The 26784-nt window shown below is 26.6% G+C and overlaps 5 protein-coding genes and 1 pseudogene across 11 annotated transcripts; 4 read left to right on the top strand and 2 right to left on the bottom strand.

Annotated features, from left to right (window-relative positions):
- Positions 1-489: 489 nt before the first annotated feature.
- LOC113553764 (fibroblast growth factor 1-like) lies at positions 490-3441 on the bottom strand. Of its 5 annotated transcripts, none has more exons than XM_026957275.1 (6): positions 3239-3258; positions 2998-3104; positions 1737-1773; positions 1360-1654; positions 1205-1296; positions 490-991 (listed from the first exon to the last, which is right to left on the bottom strand). In XM_026957275.1, exons 4-6 carry the CDS (start codon positions 1549-1551, stop codon positions 847-849), a joined length of 429 nt encoding a protein of 142 aa, XP_026813076.1. In that variant the 5' UTR covers positions 1552-1654; positions 1737-1773; positions 2998-3104; positions 3239-3258; the 3' UTR covers positions 490-846. The 5 variants fall into 5 exon arrangements, with proteins under 5 accessions (XP_026813076.1, XP_026813075.1, XP_026813074.1 ...); XM_026957274.1 differs by having other exon boundaries at positions 2991-3104; positions 3239-3256; XM_026957273.1 differs by having other exon boundaries at positions 2998-3441.
- Positions 3442-7867: 4426 nt separating this feature from the next.
- On the top strand, positions 7868-8758 carry LOC113552431 (annotated as a pseudogene).
- A 530-nt stretch (positions 8759-9288) lies between these two features.
- LOC113552432 (renalase-like) lies at positions 9289-10278 on the top strand. The gene has a single exon (XM_026955314.1). The coding sequence runs from the start codon at positions 9289-9291 to the stop codon at positions 10276-10278; it is 990 nt and encodes a 329-aa protein (XP_026811115.1).
- LOC113551585 (zinc finger CCCH domain-containing protein 15 homolog) lies at positions 10276-13942 on the bottom strand. The gene is made up of 7 exons (XM_026953905.1): positions 13871-13942; positions 13581-13761; positions 11876-12117; positions 11699-11818; positions 11399-11608; positions 11213-11338; positions 10276-10588 (listed from the first exon to the last, which is right to left on the bottom strand). Exons 1-7 carry the CDS (start codon positions 13940-13942, stop codon positions 10388-10390), a joined length of 1152 nt encoding a protein of 383 aa, XP_026809706.1. The 3' UTR covers positions 10276-10387.
- Positions 13943-16226: 2284 nt separating this feature from the next.
- On the top strand, positions 16227-19427 carry LOC113553220 (lariat debranching enzyme). 3 transcript variants are annotated; one of them, XM_026956426.1, is made up of 8 exons: positions 16227-16359; positions 16428-16643; positions 16706-16997; positions 17088-17188; positions 18094-18229; positions 18464-18678; positions 18769-19220; positions 19286-19383. In XM_026956426.1, the coding sequence occupies exons 2-8, from the start codon at positions 16447-16449 to the stop codon at positions 19381-19383; spliced, it is 1491 nt and encodes a 496-aa protein (XP_026812227.1). In that variant the 5' UTR covers positions 16227-16359; positions 16428-16446. The 3 variants fall into 3 exon arrangements, with proteins under 3 accessions (XP_026812227.1, XP_026812228.1, XP_026812226.1); XM_026956427.1 differs by having other exon boundaries at positions 16289-16348; XM_026956425.1 differs by lacking the exon at positions 16227-16359 and having other exon boundaries at positions 16447-16643; positions 19286-19427.
- A 921-nt stretch (positions 19428-20348) lies between these two features.
- On the top strand, positions 20349-24260 carry LOC113553567 (UDP-galactose transporter senju). Its single transcript, XM_026956953.1, has 5 exons — positions 20349-20620; positions 22248-22362; positions 22989-23035; positions 23112-23599; positions 23671-24260. The coding sequence occupies exons 1-5, from the start codon at positions 20527-20529 to the stop codon at positions 23941-23943; spliced, it is 1017 nt and encodes a 338-aa protein (XP_026812754.1). The 5' UTR covers positions 20349-20526; the 3' UTR covers positions 23944-24260.
- The last annotated feature ends 2524 nt before the right edge of the window (positions 24261-26784 follow it).

The following is a 26784-nucleotide window of genomic DNA, read 5'->3' on the forward strand; positions in this document are numbered from 1 at the left end:
ATTTTAGTTCTTACATTCCATTCATACTTCAATTTATTGTTGCGAAAATGATTTTATTTATTTTTTGTAATTTCTTATTAAGTTTTTACAAATAGCATAAGCTATTAAAAATAAAGTATGTATCTCATTATCAGTATTCAACTAATTTAATTGAAATGTAGGTATATTCTCAAAATGTTAGATGGTTGCTTTAGATTTTAATTCTCATTTTAATTTATTATAATTGTTATTATTTGAAAATTTAAATTATAGAAGTCTAGATCTAAATTTAAGAATTTCATATTTTATATTGTCTTATTTGTCAACTATATACGAATGAGTATACTCTGTTCCAAAAGGGAGCAATCATTTTTGAGGCATTGGGAATAATGCAATTAACACTTCAAATGGTTCTCGACCATTTCTATGACGCCAAGTAATTGGTAGGAGACGTACTAAGACAGGAAAATTAGTGAGCAAATAGTTATTCTCTATATAAAACACAAAAAATATTGCAATACATTTTTACTTTCTCTTAGAAAAATTATTTATCATAATAATGTAACAAAGAATTTTAAAAAACAAAATAAAAATAGTGACTAGTGTCTAGTTTAATAATACTAATAGTAGTAACAGTATAATACTAGTCTAGCCTTTATGGCTTTGTTGCATTGACTTTACAGTGCTTCAATTTCACATTAAATAAGTATTATGCTTTGATATTGTTTTCATAATATAAATATACAAAATAAATAACAATATACCTGTATTGTGTGCTAAATAAAATACAGTTTTACTTAAAAGTAAATGTTATGAATTTTAGAAAAGAAATGTAGATTTAATACTAATTAGTGACAATATAATATATTATATTCTGTCCAGCAAGAAAACATGCCAATTATTTGCGAATCTATACTTTACCCAGTAATCAAGACCTGTTCCACTATAGCATAGTGTTGTGCAAGTATGCATACAAGAATTTATTTTTGTCTGGCAGCAGCGTGTTCTCTTGCTAGACAAAATATAGTTTATATATATAAATTTAAATAAATAATAGTTAAATACATTAATATATTTTATTCGACAATATTATAATTGTATTTAAAAAAAATCAAAGAATGTAGTACGATATTATACAACAATTGTTAAAAAATGTGTAGCATGTTGTCCTCTTTTGGTTGTTGGGCCTAATTTAATTTTACCATTTTTTTTTATAGCTACATACCATTTTTTTCGTTGATATTTCAAAGATAGGTATGCACTGTAAGGACCCTCAGGTTGTTCAATGAAAATAGTTGAATTGTTGTTGGGATCAGCCTAAAAATTAATGAAAAGTTAATCAATTAAACATTTAAAAAAACTATTAAATACAATTCCCACCTCTCCATAAAGAAGTCCATCTTTATTCATAGCTAAAAACAAATTTGCTTCAACTCCTTTAATACGAACATGGCCAGGAGACATTGATGTGAATTCCATTATACAATGACTATCTATGTCATCATCAGAACTAGAAACTTTTCCGTTTTGGAGAATTAAAATATTATACCCATGCCTGCAATTCAATTTCATCCTGCGGCCATAATGTTTAATCACACGTGTATCAATAATTATAGGTTTTTGATTCTTCTGAGAAGAATGACCATTAGATATGTGTGCATTGCTCAACAAGTGGCTAACATAAATCACACAATTCAAACAATAAATACATTTTGTTTTTTAACATCAGTAATAAATGTATTAACTTCTTTACATACTTGGAAGCTGCGACATCATTTGTTTTTTGAAATTTTTCTTTTTGTTGATCCATGAAAAATGTGAAATGAGATTAAAACCAAGTACAATTATTATGTTGCCGGAAGAGTATGTTGTTTTTCAACAAAATATTTATTAACAAAATCAGGTTTTTCTGAGTATACAAAAAAATCCACTAAAAAAAAAATAACTACCTACATGTTTACAATGTGATATTATGTTTATGTTCAATAAGTCATAAGAGGCAATGCAGCAATAGCCAATGAGGCATGTGTGGGCTTAACGTGGGCAGACCACTAACAATCTAAATTTAAATTTGTATTTTTACCTTTAACCCCTCCATAATTTATTTTGATATAAATGGTACATTGGTACACCATGATATATTATATACTATTTCATCGTTTTTAAAATTAATATAATTATAAAAAATCTCTCTAACGTTTACTTTTTACTGAATAAATATTCAAATAATAATATTTCACACCAATTTTAGATACAGTAAGACGTACCTATATCTAAGTAGGTACATTTTATTTTCAAATAATAATTATGCTTCCTCATATATCTTATAGACATTGCGTAGCCGTCTTAGTCATTAATTCCCATCAAATGTATTTATCAAATTTCGAAAAAAATTAACTTTAAACACTTATAAAAAAAAATTATATCTACCTACCTACCTGGTTATCTATATATTGTATTTTTAATATTTATAAAAAACCAGAGAAACTGAGAAACCTTGTATTGATTAAATTCAAGCTTTTTTACTCCCAAACAAAAAATAAAAAACATAAATACATATATATTTATGTGTTATGTCTATAAATAACATAAAGAGCCGATTATTTTGAAAATTGTCATGTGCCTAAATAAAATGTTAATATAAAATATATTTAATGAAACAATTAAGTCTAATTAAAAACCATCTTTAAAGTTAAAAATTGAAGCATTTTTACTATGATAAATAATTGTTCAAATACTTTCATATTTGGTATACCAATACCATAAATTATATGTTTTGAAAAAAAAATGTAAAATGATAAACATAGACAAGTGGGTACAACTTTGCTGTACCTAAGGTAAGTATCAAGCACTCAAGCGAGTCACTTATATATATATATATATCATTAATTATAATGTTAAATTAACTGAATTCAATGATAATATATTGAATCATAATATAGGTATACATAAAACTACTCTAGCGGAGAAGCAGCTATCGGTCTATGAATATATCAATTTTGCTATATTACCTTTTACCTGTATCTATATAAGAATATTTATATATCGATTGCTCCGTCTCCGCGTATCAACTCAATTGAACTACTTCACATTTTGGCATTTTGATTCCGCCGACTATCAGTCCGCTAAATATTTGTAAGTTATTTACTTTAATAATAATTAAACAACGCAAAAGGTGGCTTATAAATGTAATATAGAAATTATAAATATTATTGTATGACTTGCCTATTTGTCTATAGATTATAAATTTATAACATACCCAGTAGCACCAAGCATGGAGTACAGGTCGGGCGGTTGTCTGATCAATTGTTTTGGGTGGTGGCCGGTGGGTGGTACCCACATTGTGTTATAAATTCAGGGAGTTAAAATGGGTTAAAACTCTTTTTGAGTACCTAATTATCGAATTTTGTATTAAAATCCCGGTAAAAATACTATGGGTAACAGCTAACAGGTTTTGCGTTTAAAATCGGGTGGAATTGTTTGTGGGTTCTGCGTTCAAAACCGACTATAGAATTCTTTATAAGTTTCTCATTTAAATTACCTTTTTTTTTTCGAGCGTGCTATGAAAAATATTACATAGGAACATTATATTCAGTATTGTAAAAAAATTTTGTAATTTTATTGTATAATTAATGTATTAATATTTAATATAAAAAAGGTAAGTTTAGTGACTCATATGAATAAGTTGAAGGAAAAATAGACAAAACAGCTAATGCTACTATTTTAAACCTAACCGATAAAAGCCGTATACTTAAAATATTTTTACCTATTATATATATACTATATAGTAAAAGTATTTTAATTTTTTGTGTGCCATGAATTTGACATCCCTGGAATAGAGTAACATTATGTCATTTTGATATAGGTACCTATTTATTTTTTATTATAATTATTTTCTTTATAGACGGAAAAACTCCATTTATAAAACATTTACATAAGTATAAATTGTATAGTGAATAACAGATACTATAATGTACAAAAGAGTATATTGATATAAAACAATAATTTTTAAGACAGAATCCAATCAGACTCGTCATCATCCCGCGATCAGTTGAGTTCACACCACAACACAACATTATATACAATTTAAGAAGTCGCCTTCAGTCGGGACTCGTAATAGAAACGACCCACGCCAGATATGTTAACGCTTTTCTTATGCTGTTGGCTCTATCTCCACCGTCATGGCTGCCGCTAGTCCATCTTCGTCACTTTCGATGATGTTGTCCAGATCTGTATCGATATCTGCACTGTGTACCTCAAATGGCGTACACAAAGGCTGCTTTATCTGTAGTATTCTGTACGTTTACCACACATCCTGACATCCTTAAATTAGCAACGAATTACGTGTGACTCGATAACCTTCTCAATTCTCATTTTCGAAGAAGACCTAAATTCTTCAACCTTCTTGAGAGCCAAATTCTCAGAATCGATGATCACTATTTGTGCAGTACTACTTCCACCAAAAAATATGTTAATATTATATTTTTATCGCGATGCAAAAAATAACGACTGCAGTCATCGATGCTCGTAAAGTATCGGCTAGTTCCGACGTGTTTCTTAGGCACAATGGTATCGATGGCAAATTTCTCTCGTTTATTTCACCGATAAACATGGACGTCGATGAATCGTCCTTGATGCGCTAGCAAAAAATCACAGTCATTGATAACTTCATCAAACTACGTGTATTCGCTGCTTGTTTGGTATTGGGCATTCTACTATAGACAGATCAATCGACAATAGTTGGTGAAATATGAATATTACGATTTTCGATTTCCGGTTACCGTTCACCTTGTGTCTTGTGTGTACTGACTCAAAATATGTAATCGAATTTACAAATAAATATTCAATATATGACAACAAAAAACATTGACGCCTTGGCGGTAACCTATTTTAGTATATTTATTATTTTTCAACTTTCTTAACATTATTTGTTATTTAATTATTTTGTTAACTATACTTGCACTACACTACAGTTATTTTGGTATAGAAAACTGTACTTGACTTTTGAATATTAAAGCGAGCATGTAATATTATATTATATAAAAAGTGTTTTTACTTATTTAAAAAAAACCTTAATATTTATAATGTGTAATTTATAAATACTTTGCACTTCTGTTTTTATAAGTTTAAATTGTGCGTTTGTGCACAGTAATGAAAGAATAGTTGAAGTGTGAATTACTTAAAAGTAGAAGAAATTCCATCCAGTATAGTGCATTACGTGTTAACTTAATAATGAAATCACAGAAATGTCAAATTGTTTGTCCCATAACTGATTCATGATTCATTAATCATAACATTGAGTCAATGAATTCGATTTCATTGATGTTGGCTGATTCGTAATCTGCAGACATTTTATAACAAACGCCGGGTGTTATATCAGTCACCATTTGTATTAATATACCAACTGGTTATCGTGTGCATACGTCTCCGATTGCTTATGTATAGCATTACCTGTATACATCTATATACATATAGGTGACTACCCCTATTCACTCATTAATGCCCAGATCGAACCGCTGGGTTTAGACTTCTAAAGACTTGAAATTTTGTACAGAGGTTCCTTAAGCAATGTAGGGGCGCACTAAGAAAGGATTTTTCAAAATTCGACCTCAAAGGCGGGGGTGAAAGAGTGGTTTTTTATACAGTTATAATATATATATGTATTTTTTAATTGTTTCATAATTGTTTGTTATTTACTAGGATACTATAAATATAAAAAAAAAAACGTATCGAAAGTAATTAGACATATTTTTAGTATCTAGCTGCTGCCGTCTGACGTATTTTACTTCCATCGCACCTTGCGACTGTTAAACACGTATTTATTCGAATACACTTTGAAAACCGTTCGATCAACTTGAGCTTCACATATTATTAACGTATCTAATACACAGGCAACAGCCGTGACGGAACAACTAGCTAGTTTATTATATAGGTATGCGACAAGTTGTTTTTGTGCGTCCACATGTGCCATCGCATAGTAGGATTTCGCTACAGCTTTGAAACATGACAAAAAAATCTAACATCATAAATAAAATCAGCGTTCTAAATAATATAGCACTTTGACGGGTTTCCAATAATTTACCATATTATATTTAACTCAACTGTTACAACACTCCCAATTCTGCATAACTAGTATATAATAATTTCAATATGACAACTATTGATGATGGATGAAGAAGTACTGCGTTTTTTTTATAGGTACCCATATGCTATTTATAAAATATTAATAACTGAAAATATTTTTTTAAATTATGTCACGTATAAGAAATGCTAATATAAACCTGAACATTTCAAATATTTACGCGCGGTTATTCATTTTAGAAATAAGTATATAAAAAAAAAACTCAATTGATTTTGTTAAAATTTGCAAGTTTTGAGTGGATTTTCTTCGTTTATGTTTGTTTTTCTTATTTTGAAAAATACTGGGAATTTTTAAATATAAACTATGTTCAATATGTAATCAAAAACCACCCTCAAACTTAAAATCGAAGCTTTCCTTCAACTTACTATCTATATTCAATATTTTATAATAGGTACATTGTACATATTATATCTACATACACGTAATACAAAATACATACCTATCATTGTAAAATCAATACATCTGCTCAGAATTTTAAATTGGAAATTGATAAATTGTTGACCACAAAATAATTTTTAGGTACATTTTCATGATTCTATTAAAATTTGTACTTAAATTCCTTACACAAAAAAATTGTGTTTATTTATTTTTAATTTTAATTTTCTTTATGTCTAGTAAAACAACTTAAGAGGAATCTTGTATTAAATTGTCAAGCTTTTTGATCAAGCAACTGACAAACATATTGGTACTTGTCTGTTATCGCTCTGCTGGCCTGTTAGTACTCCGTAAAATTTATCGTCTCGCACTCAGTGCCGGATTAAGATCAACCATAGCCCTATTATAGGGCTATAATAGACTAACAATTTTTTTATAGCCTACCGTATTAAGATTTAAAACTTTCACTATGGACGCCCGGTTAAACTGGCACAAAGTCACTATAAAAAAATAGTCTCTTCTGACAGCTACTTTTATCTAGCCAATAAGCACGTGCCTATTCCGCCTGTACCGGTTGTACCTACGCTAATCCGGCACTGACCGCATTTCCGCCATATAGTATTATATTAGCGTGACGTTATTGTTCCTACAATTATCGTATTAAGCTTGTGATAAATGATCTATTTTAGGAAATAAGAAAACTACATTTTTATATTGTAATATATTAGTACGTTCAAATACTCTATACAGAGTATTTGGTAAATAAATAAATAAATCAGCATTGTTACTTATTTTATTACCTACTTGGCTACTTCGTTCAAACCAATTTAAAATATTAAATTTAGTGTACCTAGTACCTATGATAAAATGAAATTTAATGATTAAGATAGATAATATTTGGCATTATTAATATACTTATACTTAGGTTAAATTTATAATTTATTTAAATACCTTTGGTTTGTCTTGTGCACGAACTAAGATATACAGGACTGGAAACGAATGGGATGGCGCGTGCAGGGTCTAGGCCAAATGTACAACGCTTCCTCTACTTCTGACAGTACAACTGCGACTGCTGTGCCATCTATTGGCAAATACTATTAGCCTTTAAATAAATAATAAAATGTAATATTTAATTTACAATAATTATTCAACATTGCAACTTGTAACTGTATAGACAATAAAACAGTATAACACTTAAGACTTGTATCTAGTTTTATTTCTTGACTATATAATATAATATATTCAAACATTATCAGTACTATAATAATATTACCTATTTTATGATAATATATGTTATATTTTTTTATTACTAATAATATGGTAATATTTGAATAGTAATGTCATTTGACGTAATTTAAATAAATTTCCAAAATGCCTATACGGTGTAGTGTAGATCAGTGTCATATTTTGAAAAACAATATTAAATGTACATTATTCAAAGCACCAAAAGAACCTAATATTTTAACAGCTTGGAACCAAGCTGCCTCTAAAGCTAATGGGAAAAGTTTCATTGCTTATTATGTGTGTAAAAATCAATTTTCAGCCTAAGATTTAATAAGTGTATATACTAACTATCCTGGAGATTTAAATGTATGTTAAATATTATGTTTATGCAATTTATAATCTATTATACAATTATTACTATTAACTATCGTCAGTATAAAACTTGGCAACTTGTAGTGTTGTAAAGATAATTTTTAAAAGTATTTAAAATATTACTCAAACGGCTCAAATATTTTTCAAATTTTCATACTTTATTTATATATATTATTAAACCAAGAGAAGTATTTAAAAATTAAAAAACACTGTAAAGTACAAGTGAATTGATACTACCAACATAAAGACGAAATACACTAAATATACTACTCTTATAATATAATGTATTGTATTACAGACTAATGAAGTTGGCCAACGTAAAATATGTTCTTTAAAAAAAAAGTGCAATTCCATCAATTTTTGATAGATTGTTTGAATGTCATTCACAAAATGAAATCTTTAATGGTGTTGAACTGGTAAAATATTCTTCAACTAAATAGTAATTATTATTTTTACTTAATTAGTTATATAATTTATACATTTTAGTTGCTTCCGAAAATCAAAACAAATAAACAAACTCGCAGAAGAGAGTTATAATGGAAAGATAATTCACCACAACAGTTCTCTAGTATTATGGATGTGATGAATAGTATTTTTAGTTATTATATTACCTATTCGTATTTACAGCCATTTATTCTGACTTATTTGCTACATTTTATTTTATAGAAAGATAAATATGTAGATGAGCATAACAATGAGGTTGCAGTACTTAATAATAGGTACAAACGAGGGTACTAATGTTCAATAATTACAATTTAATATATTATTAGTTGTTGATATAGCCAAGTAAGTATTGTTATATAGCACACTTGCGTATCTACTACCTAGATAGCGTTAGATCAACGTTGTACCAGCTAGCGTTGTGCATTGGTTCCATAGATAACGGCGTCGTTTCCAGTCTTGTATAATATCTTAGTCCGTGGTCTTGTGAAAGAAATTATCAAACTATCAGTTGACCTTGCTCTCCTTTCACGATAAATAATTTTATTGAGTGTTATCACTCAATGACTTTGTACAGTGCGCACTGATAAAGCATATAAATAATTAAATATTTTATAATTATTTAATACTTTATTAAGCAATATAATATTATAGTAAATACTAAATATTTTAAATTTTATTCCATTACAGGAACCTAAAGTTATTAGTTTATTAAGTATATTAATTTTTATCGCTATTTTTATATTTTTTATAAAATGAAAGTACTCTTAATTGGCTGTGGACTAACTTCAACAATAACTGCATACTTGTTACGTACCCGTATACCAAATATTCATTTGACACTATGGGACAAAGCCAGAGGCCCAGGTGGCCGCACTTCAGTTCGGCGTGGCCCGAACGGTACATTTGTTGACCTTGGTGCTCAATTCATTTCCACTGATGCATCAACATTATCCAAATACTCTGCTATATACGAACCATTAATTTCCACTAAAACATTAGCACTTATGAATTGCAAAATCGAAGGGATTTCAGAATCACACCACAAACAACACTTTATTGCACCGTTAGGTGCAAACTCATTAGTAAAATATTTTTTGAATAATGCCAGTATAGATTGTATCAAATTTGAAAGAAAAGTATGTGCAATTACCCCTACAGGTAAAGTGACATGTATTTGTGGAAGTGAAGAGTTGTTTGACTTAATAGTGATAACAGCACCAGCACCACAAATTCTTCAAATGGATTGTCCAATGTCTCAAACAATTCGCTATGAACTAGAAAAAGTTACCTATAGTACACGTTTTACATATAATATGTTTTATGAAAAACCTGTATTAAAAACCGAATGGGACGTACAGTTTTTAAATGATAAAACATTCAGATATGTTTCTATAGAAAATAGAAAACGAGAACAATATAATTTACCAGATTGTGTAGTTTTCCATACAACCAAGGAATTTGGACAAGAACATATAAAAGAAACCACAGAAAGTATGTTCCAAATGTTAAATGATAAAGTAAACAAATTATTTCCAGAATGGCCATTACCCACAACAAGCAATGTTCATAAATGGTTATATTCACAAGTCACAACTCCTTATAGTAACAGTCCTGGATGTGTTTTGCTAAATGAATCCATTCCAATTTTAGCTGGTGGAGATAGTTTTACCCAGTCAACATTTAATGGTTGTATAGAATCAGCACTTCAAATTTGCGAGACTATAGAAAATTTAGAGTCATAAACATGTATACATTTATTTTTTTTAATTAATTTTAATAACAAGGAGGAAGCATTTTAAGAGTTATTATTAAAAATAATTATTTGTTGAAGAAATGTTTTTTTTTTTAAATCTAATTTGTTGAATTATCATCTAAATTCAATTCATCTAATTCATCATCTAGATCATCAAGATCTTCGTCCACAAAAAGGTTTTCATTGATTGGGATTGTAGCTACATCAGAATCATTAAATCGATCCTGGGGTAACCGGGTACCAGTATCATCTACTTCACTTGCTTCCAATTCTAATGTTTCTAATTGAATTTCTCTAACCTATAAAAATCATAAATTACATAATTAATAAATAAAAACATATTTAAGTTTAAATATAAATGGTATCAATATCATAATCATTTTAGAAATTTAATTTAATAATATTATATTAGTATGTTTTTGGTTTGTTGTTATATGGTATTTGTAATTTCAAGTAATTAGTTTCAAATTATTGAGATGCTTAAATCATTATAATCTTAAACTTTTTTAAATAGTCATGAAAGTACAGTACAATTAAAGGTTCTTTAGAAAATGTTCTTATTAGTTTGCAATTATTTTCTTGTGTGTAAGTATGAATAATAACTGTCCTACTATTAATTGTGTACTATATATTATTATTTACTATTATTTGTAAATTTTTTTTAAAGTAAATAAAAATAATAATTCGTATAGGAAAAATAAGAAAAAAAAGTACCAGAAAATCTTACTAATTATAACTAAACTGTATTAGATCAAAACTTATTTCAACATAATGAGTACAAAAATATGTTTATGAATTAACAAATAGTATAAATATCTATTTATGTTATATTCTCTGAATTAAATTAGTAAGTTACTAAGAAAAATTTGGCAGGTTTTTTCAGTGGTTAGTATAATATTGTATTTATTAAATATAAAACGTACTTTTACATTTCCATCTAGTTCTTCATCTTCATCACGTATATAAGCATCGAATGCTTCTTCTCCATCATCCATTGAGTCACCAATTGCCATCTCAGGATTAAATGAAAACATTTCACGACCAGAAAGCTAAAGAAATATAAAATATACATTTAATTAGTCATAAAAAATTAAAAAAAAATTACAAACCCCAATTTGTCTTCCAGCTTTATAATCTGTTCGTTTCTTTTCTTCATCTTTAATTATTGCATCTTTCTTTTCTCTAACTTTACGTTTTTTCCAAGCTAAAAAGCTTTCTAAGGTTACTCTAGTAAATTTGACAGAATTCAAAGCAGCTCGTTCTCTTTCTATCAAATCTTCTAATTGAATTTCATCCTTTTTGTCATCTTTTTTCTTGTCCTAAATATATTTGGTTAGTGATATAAGGACAGAAATGATAGATATCTTAATATTTAAGAACTGTATTCTTATTGAACACATTAGACCAACCTTCTTAAGCACAAATCCTGGTGGTAGCGCATGTCTATAAATACAAGAGGTACCATTTGGACATGACCAGAACCAACCATATTTACTTTTTTCAACAGCTTCCAAAAAAAACATGCAAATCTAAAACCGAAATTATATTGCATTAAAATGTAGATTTAAAATAAGTAAGTAACTAACAATATCAGTTGTTGGATGTTTTTTATCATTTTCTCCGTGTTTTTTATCTACAACTTCTTTGAGCTTGTCTTCATCCCAGTTTTCCATAGTATCATTTTCTTCGCCATCTCGCAAATCCACATACATACTTCTTTTCTCAGCTTTCTTTTCAGTAGCCAAATCGTGAGAAAATTTACATTTTGACCCTTTAGCACACTGACCTTGTTTGTAAAATGCACATAGGATGGATTTTGGATCAGCACCTAATTTATTTGTTATAAAATAAAATTATTGTTACTTAACAAATAATAAACATGTAATATTTTTCCAAGTAAATAAAAAAAGATCTTGAAAAAACGGTTCTTGTTTTTTACTAAACTATACATCAGTGACACCGACATTAGTTTCAAATGGTACTGTAAAAAACTAAAAATATAAAATCTGTAAGAGGAGCCGAGAAGGCACCTGTAAACAATAAATTTATAGCACTAAAATATAGGAATTTTGTGTATCCAAATATCTACAAATATAACTTGTATACCAATATCCTACAGACTGATATTGTGCGCCATGGCACCTATCACCTAAATTAATTATTACATCTGTTACTACTATACATAGTACATACAAGCAAATGTATCATTGGAATAAAATTTAAAATGAGATTTATTATGATTATGTTACTTTCAGTTACATGACTAATTTGTTAATATCAAAATTAGGGAAAAAATTCTAAAAGGGTGAAAGTAGATAACTATTTTGCTATACAGAAAGTATTATATTATATATATCATAATTTAGTAAATCACTATAATACATGTATAACATTTGAACTTAATGATAAAAATCATTGAATAGAAAAAAAATAATTCTGAGAGAAGATCAACATATACAACTAAATATATTTAACAATTTGTTTTTTAACATTGCTATTACTGATATAATAAATATTTTTACCAAAAACATTGCATATATTAAATTATTAATATTTATTTATGGTAATAATATATATTTACATCATATATTATTGTTATTATCTCAATACATAGGTGTACATAGACTAGAATTTCAAGGGGTGCCTACAATATTTTTGAATCTAATATTTATATTTAAAATAGTTTCAATTTATAAATGAATTGTACTTTTGTGCAACATCTAGCTGTTACATTATGATAAGTTTTTTCATATAAATTTAAAATATTTAAAAAAAAATTACATTTTATTTTAGTAACATAAGTTTTAATACGGGTTCCTTACTCTGAAATTTTAATTTTAGGGTTTCAATTATAATATGTATATTTGCTTATGAATCAATAACAACTTACAAAGAAGAGTATGAAAAGATTGGTTGTATTTAAATGTTTTGAACTGTCTGTATAAAAAATAATTTATTATTAATTAATAATGATAAACGTAAGTTTCAAGTTCCTAAAATTAAATTTTTAATAATGACAAAATAACTAGAATAGATATTTTTTGCTTAAATATCTATTTTATTTTCAAATTTAAACTTCAAATGTACAAAAAAAACTTTTTTAAGGTTTTTTTTGGTTTCATTGTCCTGATAAGTAAAACGTATTGAATTTTTAAACTTATGAATAAAAAACTTTGTTTATTCAAACCTTATAATCAGAACAAGTTAAATGGAGAAAATCAATTTTAGATAGGTAAAAAGTTACAGATTTCTCAGGACTTAGTAATGTCACAACTAAATTTGAAGTTTTACCTTTTTCAACTTTTTGAACCGGTTTAAATATCAATCCTAAATCATCTTTAGTTTTATCATCTTTTTTCTTGTCATCTACTTTACGTGCAGCAATGCCACCAGATTTAACTTGTTTCTCAACTTGTTGAATGAATCTTTGTTGTTTGGCTCCTTTTTTATTTTTTAAGCCAAAAGTTTTGTCCTATAAATCAAATAAGTATAATCGATCAGAATTTAATAAATACCAGTTATTTTTTGTAAATGTTTAATAGCAAAATTAACATTTGTAATTATAAAAATTTACAACTTACTTCGATAACTCTTTCTTTTTTCTTAGCATCAGCTTTTTTACTAGTTCCCTGTGCTTTCGTTTTAGGAGGCATTTCGTTTGTTATAAAACAACTAGTTAGGTATAAACTATTTAAATGAACACTAAATGCAAAAAATACTTTATTCCAGTTTTAGATATTCATAGAAAAAAATGTACAATAATTATAATATATTTTATATATAAAAAAAAAAATAAAAACTATATAAAGTATTAAAGTAGTAAGTTGAAAGTATTATATCAAAATTTATGAACGATAACCTCAAAAACAAGAAATTATCGTAAAACATTCAGTGTGTTAAACACAATCAAGATATACAATAATCTGTGATAATATGTAAGATATAATAAGAACTTATTTATATATATCTTAATATTTGTCCTTTGATGGACTAATTCATGGTACACAAATTAATATCTTTTAATTAAAGATAAGAATTCTATCTTAATTCGTTTCACGGTCTTAGAAGATTTTCTAAGACCGTGGACTAATTTTTCGGTAAGTAGGTAGGTACATCATATATATAAAAAATTGATAATATGGGTTAGCAAATGATGTGCGAGTAGGTTTTAACCATAGACGTATATTATATTAAACGTCTATGGTTTTAAGTGTTATAACAAAACTTAGAGTCTGGGTCTTTGTTATTACACACTATTATGGTTTTTGCTTTTCCTCTTCAACATTTGTATAGAAAACATAAATCAAATTAATCAAAACATAATCAGGGATGGGCACTTTAAGGGGATTCGATACCGTGATTTTCTGTTTTTGTCTAACGTACGCGTGACATGGGATTTTAGACAGATCCTTTGCCAATCATACCAATTGATCAAATGAAACGATAAGAATTCTAAAAACCGATTTGAATTTATCGTCGAGCCTATTTGAAATTGACTTTCCCAGATTTTTGAATTTTTGATTTTAATTTCTCCAAAACTTGAAATATGGCAATTTTTAATTACTCTTTTTTAACATAACTTTTTTTAGGAATTAGGAGAAAAATAACAGAGGTGAAGATAATTAATTTTTTCATTGATAAACATATTGCACTTAAAACCAAATTTTATATAAAGATCTATTTTTTTATACAAAATGTTCAATTGTATTTCTTATAAAAAGAATGTTTAAAAATAAAATTATGGTGCTTGATCCTTCTAAACTAAAAAAAAAAAACAGCAGAATCTTGTATTAAAAAAAAAATAGAATAATTTTAAATATTTTTTAAATTAGATATAAAAAATATTTAAGCTTTAAATACCTAACAAAGCAAGTGTAATTTGGAGGGATAAGCCATACCAAAATGGTTTGTTTATATTCCTTTCCAATTTTATAAATCTGGAAGCATACACACAGAACATACATGCAAATTATAATAGCTCCCCTTAATTTAAAACTTAAATTGCGCCTATGCAGTACAGGCAATAATGTCAATTATACAATTTACATATTAGAATCAAATACAATAAAATAAGTATTATATTTTTCATATATTTACTTACATTTCAGTCTATACAACAAATAACTATTAACTTTAAAGTATATTAATTTATAGAATACATTTTATCATTCAATCACCATTCCCTATGTTTTTTTTGCTGTACACCTGTAAGAATATAGTAAGCCTTGTCTTGGTGTCTGATACTCATTTGCTTATGTTTTTGAAAAGTTTTGCATAAATTGTACAATCGTTGATCCCTGGTAACAAAATAACAATCCTTACAACGCTTTCTTACTTTTCCAAAAACTTTAAATCCTCTAGAAGGGACTAAGGATAATCCACTAAATGATGGTGTATATAACGCTGATAATATTTGAGGAGCTCTATTTATAATAGCGGCTTTTTGGAATAGATTGCTTAAAAAATTCATTCTGAAACATTCATAGTAAAAAATAGAAAATGGTGAATTTTAAAATATTAAAAACGATTAACTAAACGACGTTTAAATAACTGAATAACTGAAAGATTACGATTAACCTACCTTTATTGTTAATTGCTGTTTTGAGTATTGTCAATTGTGAAAAAAATAAAAAATAGTAATTTAATAAAGAATTTGTCACGCGACTCCTATGGATCTATGGTCCTGAGATAAACTTTTTACTATCAGTTATCATCAATGTCATAATAAATACAACTTGCTTAGAAGATGGGACAAATATTTTGTGGTACAAATTGTACACACTGTCCTGTTATCACTATCATTTATCATAATTAGAATAGAATTTAAATTTTAAAATTTAAATGTTTAAAATTGTAAGAGAAAAATTATATAATCTTTACACTAACACACTATATTATTATAATATTATTATGGTCTAAGAATATAGTTATATTTAAATTATAATAATTTTAGATATTCAAGTTTTAAAAAATTAGAATTAAAAATAAGTGATACTTGTTGATTACAATATTATACTGATTTTTGTATTAAAAATATAAAACCTTTTTAAGCTTTAGAAGTGAGTTAGAAGTATGTTTCAGTATTTATATTATTGTTTTATAATTTAAATGTATCTTAATAATATATTTAATTTGTAGATATTAGTAAAGAAATATAATGAAAATTGCTATTGAAGGCTGTGCTCACGGTGAGCTTCAGCAAATCTATAATACAATAGAATTTATTGAAAAACGTGACAACATAAAAGTAGATTTGCTAATATGCTGTGGAGATTTTCAAGCAACACGAAATAATGAAGATCTTTTAGCAATGGCAGTTCCACCAAAATATAGATTAATGTGCAGTTTTCACAAGTTAGCATTAAAAAAAAAAAATGGTATTTTGAAAATAAAAGAATTTTTTTTTATATATTTAGATATTATACCGGAGAATTAGTAGCACCAGTTTTAACTATATTTATTGGTGGAAACCACGAGGCTTCCAATCATTTGCAAGAACTCAGTTATGGTGGTTGGGCAGCACCCAATATATACTATATGGGTTTAGCTGGTGTAATTAATGTTGGCGGTATTCGTATTGGAGGATTATCTGGTATTTATAAATCAACTGATTACATGCGAGGTAGGTATGAAAAACAACCATACACTGAACAAACAAAAAGAAGTATATATCACATTCGACAATTGGAAGTATTTCGATTAAAACAAGTAAATATAAACAACTTAATGTTTATTTTAAATGAACTTAAATTTGATATAAGTTTATTAAAAATATATATTTGAATTTAACCTGTATAGTTGAAACAACCAGTTGACATAATGTTATCTCATGATTGGCCACAAGGAATAGAAAATTATGGCAATTTAAAACAATTACTTAAATACAAACCTTTTTTTGAGTAAGTATAATGTTTAATAAAATAAATTTTAATCCTTATAAAAAAAAATGCTTGCAAATTTAGAGATCAGCATATAAAGTTTCTTGATTTTCAATTTTTAGATATTTATTAATTATATTTAATATGTATGTATAATTTTTTTTATTTTCATTTTCATTTAATGAGATAGATCTCTGAAACCGGAGAGTGGGTTTTGTTGTTTGGGGTCTTATTTGATTCACATTGTCTAGGAAAAGTACAGTGAAGATTTTCAGAGCTTTATCTTTTATAGTTAATTCACTACAGAGCTTCAAAAAAAAAATGAAAACACATTTTATTGGGTATTTTTTTTATGTTTTTCAGCTTTATAGCTTTGTAGTGAGTAAATGATTGAAGATAAATTTTGAAAAACTTCACAGCACTTCTCCTAGCCAATGTGAATCTAACAAGACCCCAAATAACAAAATCTGTTCTCCAGTTTCGGTAATCTACCAGTCAACCACGTTAAATGAAAATCTAGCTAAAAATAACTAATTTTTTAACTGTGAAAAATTCAATAATTTTTTTTGAAAACTTTTTATCTCAGATTTTGTATCTTCTTGATAATCCCTTTTTAATGAACTATCAACCAACCTTTTAGCTATAATAGTTTTAGAGAAAAGTTAAAAAATAGAAATTTTAGGATTGTTCACGCCGACGTTTTTATGGATTCAAATCGTTATACCACTTAGATGTGATCTCTCTCATTAATATTTTATGTTAAAGCTAGCTTAATTATTCACTTACTCATTACAACTGAGTTACATTTTTATTATTTTATTATTTAACATAAATTCAGACTTTTTTCATTATAATTACGATACTTACTTGATTAAAAATCAAGAAAGTAAAAAACTAATAATTTACATTTACTTTTATTGCTTTAGAACAGATATCAAAGAAGGCAAATTGGGTAGTAAACCTGCAAGAGAATTATTGGATGAATTAAAACCAAAATACTGGTTTTCTGCTCATCTTCATTGTAAATTTGCTGCCATAGTAAACCATACATCAAATGATAATGTAACTATTTTTTATGTTTTTCTAAAAGTGTGTTATATATAATACTCACATCACTTTGAAATGAGTATGATAGGACTATAAATTATTTTAAATTAATAAATCTGTTTATTTTATGTTCGATAATACTTGATAAAAGAAAAAATTAGGATTAGTGAATGTATTATATGCATGATTAATGATAATGTATTATTTTATATAGTTACTTAATAATATTATCATTTTATAAATTAACAGGAAGAAATGGAGAAAAGATTTACTAAATTCTTGTCACTTGACAAGTGCTTGCCAAAAAAAAGATTTTTACAGATTTTAGATGTTCCTCATGATAATTCTAAATCAATTGATTTAATGTATGATCTTGAATGGCTGTCAATTTTGCATCTTACGAATCATTTGTTAAATACTTATAGTAACATGTATTATTTACCAGGACCTACTGCTTCAGAAAGGTTTTTGTATAAATTATTAAATTTCATTATACTTTGTATCAATTATTCTGCTATTATTGAATGTACAATAAATTATTAATTTATTTTTAGGTATGATTTTACACCAACTGAAGAGGAAAAGACAGCTGTTCTTAACATGTTCTCTCATGACTTGAGAATCCCAAACAATTTTATTACTCTTGAAAATTATAAATCGAATACAAATCCTCAGACTACTAATTTTTGTGAGAAATTATGTATAGACGACCCTCTTGCTTTGTTATTAGGACAATGGTCTCGTTCTAATTTAACTGAAAATGAACATGAAATGGATTCTACATTTTCATCATTTTTAAACTCTACTGTGTGTTCAAATAATGATGACGAAATAGAAGATAAGTCTTCAGAAAAATTATCAATGTCTCCATTTATACTACCTGAACCAAAAAATGATAGTACATATTCAAATATTAATGAAAATTTATTTTTGAATAATTGCTCTAACATCACAACACCAAATAAATCTATGGAAAAATCTGATGAAGACATTCAACAATCACAAGGTAAATCCTGTAAAATACTTTAAATGTTTCAATTATTTTAATACAAAATACTGAAAAAATTTTAGATGCCGATGTAAATATTGAAGTAAATAATATAACTACTAAAACAAAATGTTTAAAAAGAAGGAATTATCAACAAACTCATGACAATGACTGTGAATAGTATTATGTATTTTTTAAATTGTTTAACAACTAATGTTTATTTTTTAATAAATAATTTAATTAATTTATGTACTCATGTTTATTATTTGCTTCTATCTCTGTTCTGTCTATCCATCTTCTCTTCAGTATTCCTTCCCCTATTTTTCCTTCCAAATTTATTTCCATAGTTACTCTCACTGTCTCCCAGTCACCTTTCCTCACAACATGATCGATCTCAACCATCTCAACTCTCCCTCATTTTGTGTATAATTGGTACCACTCTTACTCTACCACTAATGATTACATTTTTTAAAGCTTCCTTAGTCATTTCAACCACAACATTCTTATCTCTGCTATACTAACTCTACCTTTTAATCTCAATGGTATCATCTTGTTCATCCAAAGTACCTAACGTTCTCTCCTCTTCATCCATTCACATATAATCCTATTTCTGATTTCATCCTCAAAAACACCATTATTTTGTTATATTTATCCTAAATGACCTAGATACTTTAATATATTTATTTTACACATTTATCATCCTAGTACCTAATCATGTTTACAATATTTGGAATGCTTTAAAAATTTTCCTACAATAATACGAAAATAACTCTTATTAAACTATTAAATATTATATAATGCCAATTGGAAGTTGAATGGTTTATTCTTAAAATAGGTAGGTAGTCAACAAGGTATCTTAGTGGTCTATATATATAAACGTATTTATTATATATATATAATAGTTTATTATAGTTTCAAGTATGTATCCATTTTGGTACTTAAAAAAGACCTTTAAATATAAATATTACTAAATTACAACCTATATTGCAATCATAGACCTATACAAACAGTATAAATTATAATTTATGATTTCATTTCAATGTTCCCAGAAGTCAGAACGGATTAATAAGCACGTTATCGTTTTGTCAACGATATTTCCGGTGGTGTTATCTCTAGTATATATTTACATTACGCCCGTATCAAGTATCCATCAACGATTTATTTTTTATTAATTTGAAAAAATGTAGTTATTAATATTTCAGTATTTTTTTTATGTACAAATAGTATTTTATATTTTTTCACTCCTACATTTAGTTCAATTTCTGTTCAATGAGGAATAGTATATTATATTAACTTAATAGTGATAGCTATATAATCAACAACTATGACGTGGAAATCCAGCAATTGGACTAGTTTATTTCCTACTAAAACATCGTTTGTTGTATTTGTCTTGTACATAGCACTTTCGATGAATCACGGTAAAAATACAGTTAATATTAATGATTAATTACTTTTTTCTCTCTCTGTTGCCTTATGATAAAATCTTTTTACAATAGATGAATTAAAATTATCTAATTGTTTATATGTATAAAAAACAAATTACTGTTATTGGCGGCGAAGATAGTATTTTTTTTTTTGTTACGAATAAAATGTTTTAAGATCACTCATGGATATTATAATTTTTTATTCTTTTAACAATATATTAGACACTATTTAAATTGATCTGGATTTAGGGTCTACAACTGGAATGCATTTAAAAAAACAAATTTAAATAAAATAACAACTTTCCTGAATATCATGCCATGTAAAATCGTAAATACTATACCATACATTTCAAATCAAACCCTTTACTATACTGATTTACATATTAAAATAATTGAAGAAAATATGCTGTATTTTACATGTGATTATTCTCATGTCTGGATGATTATAAAAACCCACTCATTTAAAAAATGTATACATTGGTACTTCTTAAAAATCCTTGCTACTGAATGAAAATGAGATGGTGTAGAATCGTATATATCTTTTGCTTCAACTTATAATGATTTTATCTTTTCTTTTTTTAAGAGAGAAGCTCTTTTTTCACCTCTAAGCTAGGTGTTACCATTAAGTAACGTTATAATCAAGTAATCTCATGTTACTTTTTTTTTTTATTCCCTTCACTTATGCATATTCATAAGCGTGTGCACGGGGGGTTCCGGGTGTGTCTGGGCACCTCCGACATGTAATTGGGGCCCTAAAATTTAAGTCCTATAGCATATATATGGTTCCGTATTTTAATTAATCTTACTAGAATAAAAATGAAATTTTTCTAAAATATGTTGTCAAAAATTATGTTTTTAGATGAAAAAAAATTATACAACTTAAAATATTTTAAATTTGTGTTATAAAACTTATTATGATTATAACAGCTAGATGTTATTGACAACAAAAGTAAAAATAATAAATAAAATATGTTGCAATTATCTTGAAAATAGATTTTAGATCTAACCATCTAATGAAATATTATATAACTTGGTACTAGTAATAATACTGATTAATATGTGATATAATTTAAGTAATGTTTATTCAGACATTAAAAGTTATTAAAATATGTACATGTCTTGTTAAGAAAGGGCCCAAATTCAGAAAAGGGCTCAAAAAAATTGTAGGTACCCCCGAAATTCAGGTCTGCGCACGCCTATGTGCATATTGTGGTATTCTATACAGATCTATATTATTTCTCTTAACAATAATAATAATAAAAAATTATATATTTTTATAACATAGCTATATTTATTTTTTTTTAAATCACTCCAGTCTCAGTGAACATTATCATTTCATGTTTGCATACTTTAATACAATATCAATACTGGTTTATACCAACTTACTATTTATTGTAAACTAGTTTAAAATATTAATATACAACTATGTGGATACATTTTTTAATACAATCCATAAAAAATAATCAAACAATATGCCTTTCTAGGCCTTGAGGCCATTAGCAGTCAGGACATGTATGGAAATTACTATGTCCACATAGGTGCTATATCTTTCTCTGAATATAAATACTAAATAAGTATAATATTACATTTGAAATTGTTTAAACTTATTTTTCTTTTGCAGGATTGTTAGTAAAATTATCACAAGAAAAAGGCATTTATAACTATAATATTGTCTCAGTAATTATTTTAACCGAAGTTACAAAACTAGTTATATCCTTATTTTTATTTTGCAAAGAGTAAGTAAAGTTTTTAAAACAAAATACCTACCTATAATATAATACAATTTATATTTACCTACCTAGGTAAAATATTAATAGCTCTACAAGTTATTAATATAACCTTAATATTTAATATATAAAAAGTTTAAATAAATTTATTTTAGGTAAATACAATTTAAATTTAAATAAATAATAAATACTTATAAAATAAATAATAATAAATGCATTTGTGCATTAGTGATATTATGTTGATCAGTGGCATAATTAAGTAGTTACGATATGGGTGATATATCAACTCTCAAACTTTTTATTTTTTTACATACTATGTTGACTGATTAGAAAAACTAAAAATATTTCTATATAAAAATAAAAATAATAAGTACCTTTAATAATATACATACATGTATTTGTGTTTGTTTTATTCCTTATAACTTGTTAAAATTATGAAATATCCATGTCATTCCTGACAAAATGGTCTTAGCTATGCCACTGACGCTGATGGATTTTGTTTTTATTTTACGGTATTGGTTCAAATATTTATTTTGAGAAAAGCCAATATCATCAATAAAAGCAAATATTATAGAAGAAGATTCTAGAGTATCAGTCCATTTTTAATTTTAATAATTGGAAATTTTGTTTTGCAGCAATCCCTTAAGAAATATTATTGATCAGACTAGAGAAAACTATACAGGTCAGTACTTATTGATCTATATTATATATATGTGTACTTTATACTTATATATGTTTATTTGGATTTTTATTATCAGTACTCTTTCTCTACATGGTGCCGGCATTTCTCTACTGCCTATATAATAATTTGGCTTTTGTGAACCTATCAATATTTGACCCAACTACATATTTTATTCTTCTTCAACTAAGAGTTATACTCACTGGTATTGTATATCAGTGTTTGTTTAAAAAAGATCTCAGCAAAATTCAATGGTTGTCTTTAGTTCTTTTGACTGTTGGATGTATCATAAAAGAGTTAAAAATTGAGGGCAATATCCAACAACAGCCTTATAGTATTTTTATAAGTATATTATTGATGTTGACTCAAATACTTTGCTCGTGTTTAGCTGGTGTCTACAATGAATATTTACTTAAAAAAGGTCAAGGTGTAAATGTGAATGTTTATGTACAAAACATATATATGTACACAGATTCAATACTTTGTAATTTATTATTGTGGATAATATTTAAACATAATGATAACAAAAGCAATGCTCCAGAAACAAACATTTTTAAAAATTATATGGTATGAGATTAATTATATTATTATACTTTGTTCTTATTAATTAATTAAAACAATTGTCATTATTTCTTTAGGTCATGTTTATTGTATTAAATAGTGCCATGTATGGTGTTGTAACTAGTTTACTGTTACACAGCTTAAATTCAATCATAAAAGTTTTTGCCACAGCAATTGAACTAGTCCTTATTGCTATATTGTCATGGGTACTTCTAGGATATCCAATTACTATGCAGACTGTGGCAGCTGTTTGTATTGTTTCGTGTTCTGTGGTTGTTTATGCCAAACATCCTATAACTAAAAGTACACCACCAACTACTAATTATAATAAAAATATGATTAATATTTAAAACTTAATTAAATAAATAATTATTGAAATAAAATATTATATTTACCCACCTACTTAATTTCCTATCACCTAAATATTGTACACATATAACTTTTATATAAATTATATATTTTGTGTCTATATTTCTATTATTATTATATTTCAATAACTGTAAGTACCTAAATACTATAAACTAATAATATTATAATTTATTTGAAAATCAAAACATTTGTATTGTATTGCCTAATAATTCCTATTTTTTAATTGTATAAGTAACGATTGTAGTCCTTTGAAAGAAACTAAATCATGCCCATGTATTATGTATTCTACTGTAATTTAATTAAATTATCCCATAAGTATAAAATAAAATGTGATAATATTAGCTTTAGTCAATACAAATTATTTATTTTATAAATAAGTCAGTTAATATTATTGTTATTAGTTACCAATATAATATAATCAAATGTAATTTATTTTTGTTGTATTAAGTTGTAGTAAACAACAATATATTTCATCGAAATATAATATGTCTAATAATAATTATTACATTTAATTATTACCTATAGGCTATAAACAATTTATGTTATTTAGTGCCACATATTTCTGCATTTTTTTTTTAATGACACATAGGACATAGGTAGCTGACAATGCTGATAAACATCCAAAGTGAAAAATGTCAACACCATTTTTCTTATTCATTTTACTTCCATGTATTCTTTGTATTTTGGTATAATTACTTATTTATTTTCACCTAAGTATCCTTTATCAGTTGTCATACAAACTAAAATAAAAAAAATAGTGCATTAAATCTGTTATGTAGTAGAAATCCAGTATACCTGGTCATTGAGTAGGCAATGAATTAATTAAATTTGAATTTTATGAGAAATCATATAGCATGTAAAATGATTCAGAACAGAGCTATTAGCCTTGATATTTTATAATAATATATTTATATTGCTATAAGTAATTTATTTTTCTATTAGTATCTTTTACCTAAATCTATTGTTAATTCAGTAATATAGGTTATTTGTATCTATTGGTTAATTCTTGCCAAAAAACGTAAATTTTATTATTTTTTGTTCTTAATTATTATAATACTATGTATGTATGTATATCATTAATAATTGTGATTAAATGTTTTTAAAAACCTTTTTTTTTATAAATTTGCTTTAATTTGATATATTTTATACAATAATGTTAACTTTTTCATATTAATTAAAATTACTATTCCTCAACCCATTAAATGTAATTTCTCAACAAATAATTAACATTATAGCTAACTTAAAAAGTACTATTGAGTTCATGTGGGTCTCTTCACTTATTAGTATCAAAGGTAACAAAGAAGTTGAGTTACTAGCAAACCAAGCAATATCATCCGCTGAATCAACTGCTATAAAATCATTACCAAATAAAGACCTAACAAAAACTATTAACCAAATCTCCATTCAGCAATGGCAATCACAATGGGACTCTATCTCTAACAACAAATTAAAAAACTATACAAAAATGGCGATTCTCCATCAACACAGCCCATATAGTAGATATTGTCATCACAAGAGCTAGAATCGGCCACACACATCTTAATCATTCTTTCCTCTTCAACCATGAAGAATAACCCACCACTGACAATCAAACATCTTACCCTCCACTGTACCACGTATGACAACGAACAAAGCATCTTAAATCACCCCTCCAACATCGAAGAAGTACTTGGAGAGATTAACACTGATGCAATCTTAAATTTTTTCAACACCATCAAACTACCCAACTTATTATAAAACAATCTCTAAATGTCACCTTTTCTTATGTATATAATTATATATAAGTATTTCTAAGCTACCAAACTACTCTTAATTTTACAATGTTAACCTTGCAGGCTAATGACCTTCGTTGTCAAAGCCTTAATTCTTAATAAAAAAAAAAAAAAAATTAAAATTCACACGAGTGCTATAGCAGAAGAATCTGGGCATGACCGAAAATGTAGCTGAGTAAAGCATAATATAATATTATTTTGACCAGAAATAAATTGATCGTTTGCGTGAATTTATGAATTAATGAATAACTTAAAAAAAAATGAGTGTACTCTGTGTATGTGTTGTGAACTTATGAACATATAACTATGTAACCGAAGTGTACTTTTTTACAAGGGAAGTAATATGCCTATACAACAATTTTTAGTATATTAACTATCTACATTTTTTTAACCGTATCATGGTTAACTGAGTCCCAAGTCACAAAAAATGAGAAAGAAAACGTATTAGTTTTTATAAATTTACCTAAATGTGCTAAATGATAATAAACATAATATATTTAAGATCGCACAAATGATATGTTGTTTTGAGTTATTGACCCAAATAAAAGCCGCTCCGCAATCTTGTATTGTAGAACTTCAGTACCTATCTATAATAATAAACAAAGAATTGATAACATTTACATTTTTGACCAATCCATTTTTGAATTTTAATCATCCGTCTATTAATTAATATTGATTTAAATTCTTGTGAAGCACAATCTTAGTATTTTTAACCCAATTTCCTCAATAAAATTTTATTGAAATAGTCAATACGTTCTCTTTAGAATTTTATAAAAATAGGTATCCAAATTCTAATAGGTAACTCGTAATTGAAATTTATTGTTGTTATTATTTTTTTTATTATACTAGTGGTAAATGTAAAAGGTCGATTTTTGTTTGAACATGATTCACTGTATACTAGGTATATGCATGGTCACATGGTAATTACTAATTAACCAAGCATATACTTAGTCCTAATCCCTATTTTTCATCTAATAATGAATTTACTCAAATTCTAATTTTCAGATTTTTTAAATAGGTACCTATATACATAATGACCTGATTTTTAAA

This window comes from Rhopalosiphum maidis, chromosome 2 (genome assembly GCF_003676215.2).
Source record: "Rhopalosiphum maidis isolate BTI-1 chromosome 2, ASM367621v3, whole genome shotgun sequence".
Lineage (NCBI taxonomy): Eukaryota > Metazoa > Arthropoda > Insecta > Hemiptera > Aphididae > Rhopalosiphum > Rhopalosiphum maidis.

Coding starts and splice junctions, on each gene's coding strand:
- LOC113553764 (XM_026957270.1), bottom strand. CDS start 1,789: ATGGATCAACAAAAAGAAAAATTTCAAAAAACAAATGATGTCGCAGCT. Junction 1,655..1,736: donor AATGATGTCGCAGCTTCCAA/GTATGTAAAGAA, acceptor GATTTATGTTAG/CCACTTGTTGAGCAATGCAC. Junction 1,297..1,359: donor ATGGACTTCTTTATGGAGAG/GTGGGAATTGTA, acceptor ATTAATTTTTAG/GCTGATCCCAACAACAATTC.
- LOC113552432 (XM_026955314.1), top strand. CDS start 9,289: ATGAAAGTACTCTTAATTGGCTGTGGACTAACTTCAACAATAACTGCA.
- LOC113551585 (XM_026953905.1), bottom strand. CDS start 13,942: ATGCCTCCTAAAACGAAAGCACAGGGAACTAGTAAAAAAGCTGATGCT. Junction 11,609..11,698: donor CAGGATTTGTGCTTAAGAAG/GTTGGTCTAATG, acceptor AAATATATTTAG/GACAAGAAAAAAGATGACAA. Junction 11,339..11,398: donor AAGCTGGAAGACAAATTGGG/GTTTGTAATTTT, acceptor ATATTTCTTTAG/CTTTCTGGTCGTGAAATGTT.
- LOC113553220 (XM_026956426.1), top strand. CDS start 16,447: ATGAAAATTGCTATTGAAGGCTGTGCTCACGGTGAGCTTCAGCAAATC. Junction 16,644..16,705: donor TTAATGTGCAGTTTTCACAA/GTTAGCATTAAA, acceptor TTATATATTTAG/ATATTATACCGGAGAATTAG. Junction 18,230..18,463: donor ACCATACATCAAATGATAAT/GTAACTATTTTT, acceptor ATAAATTAACAG/GAAGAAATGGAGAAAAGATT.
- LOC113553567 (XM_026956953.1), top strand. CDS start 20,527: ATGACGTGGAAATCCAGCAATTGGACTAGTTTATTTCCTACTAAAACA. Junction 20,621..22,247: donor AGCACTTTCGATGAATCACG/GTAAAAATACAG, acceptor TTTCTTTTGCAG/GATTGTTAGTAAAATTATCA. Junction 23,600..23,670: donor ACATTTTTAAAAATTATATG/GTATGAGATTAA, acceptor TTATTTCTTTAG/GTCATGTTTATTGTATTAAA.